General features: G+C 38.1%; 1 protein-coding gene across 1 annotated transcript; it reads right to left on the minus strand.

Moving 5' to 3' along the window:
* Positions 1–294: 294 nt before the first annotated feature.
* Positions 295–981, minus strand: LOC121238178 (transcription repressor OFP13-like). Its single transcript, XM_041135019.1, has one exon. The coding sequence runs from the start codon at positions 979–981 to the stop codon at positions 295–297; it is 687 nt and encodes a 228-aa protein (XP_040990953.1).
* Positions 982–1,319: the final 338 nt, after the last annotated feature.

Consider the following 1,319-nt stretch of genomic DNA (forward strand, 5'->3'; position numbering starts at 1 on the left):
ATCTACCATATATCCAACAAGAAGAAAAATTAATGCGTAAGACACTAAACCTATAGCTGCAGTGCGATTTTCTAAGTTAAAACACACTGTACCGATAACCATATTGATATAATAAAAGGCCGTTTTGGTCGGTATGTCATTATTGCTCAGCCCATCAAGAACAACCAAGATTTATGTTTGTCAAAGTTTCAACTGCCTGGCCGGCACAGACATAATACATAGAAGTAGTTTGAGATCAACTCGTACATAATATCGCTCTAATATTATATGCATGTAGGGAGATATAGGGATTATTTACTCAATAAGATTTTGGATATTTCCGTTCTTTGCACATGAAAGAATGCTTTCAACCTCAATCTCCCACCAGTCTTTAGACTTGGAAGATGAACTCGAAGCATGATAAGAAGATGAAGTAGTAGAATTAGAAGCAAAACCAGCAAACATATCAATGAAGGCCTCGACTATAAATCCGTGGTTGTTCTTTCTATTCATCCTCAAGTACCAAGCCAACAGGTCCTCTGCATAGTCCAAATCCTTTTTTCCATAATCCTCAATCATTTCCTCCATAGAGTTTCTGAAATCAGTATATGGATTGGTGGATTCTATTGCATGCACCACACAGTCCTGGAAATGGAACCTGCTAATTATTGCCCCTGTCATCAAGCTCGTGTCCCCAGCTGGCTCAAAAGACAACCTCTTTGATGTCAATGCCTTGACTGCCATCTCCACCATTAATTCGCCACCATATTCCTCGAGCTCTGCTGAGAAAGAGTACTTCGAGTACTGTGACCGTGCATGCGGTGAATCCAGCGCTTCTGCAACCTTGACAGCGTTGGATAGAGCAGAGTTGGGTCTCTTAAACTTGGTTTCTTTGGCTCGGAACGATATGTATTTGAGGTGCTTGAAAGGAGACCATTTCCATGATGATTTTGCTTTCCTAGTGCATTTGAAAATTGAAGGGAGCTTGAACCTCCTCCCCATCGGATCAATATGGCTAATTGTCAAAAAGCTTCTGTTGTTATTTTCATGGATATTTTGAGAGTTAAATCACCTATATACATGATTTGTACGTGTATGTGTGCCGGTATGATCCTTAAATGTTGCACCGGTGGTTTGTTAGGGATACAGAGGTAGAGGAGAGTGTTTGTTAGGATCTTTAATTGTGAGCATTTACTTGCAATTTTTCCGAGTTTAATTCTTTGGTCAGGAGAAATGACGATTTTAATGCTGACGGACGTATATATATATATATATATATATATATATATATATATATATATATTATATACACACATTAACCTTATGAATATATATATGAT

This window comes from Juglans microcarpa x Juglans regia, chromosome 7D (genome assembly GCF_004785595.1).
Source record: "Juglans microcarpa x Juglans regia isolate MS1-56 chromosome 7D, Jm3101_v1.0, whole genome shotgun sequence".
Classification (NCBI taxonomy): Eukaryota; Viridiplantae; Streptophyta; class Magnoliopsida; order Fagales; family Juglandaceae; genus Juglans; species Juglans microcarpa x Juglans regia.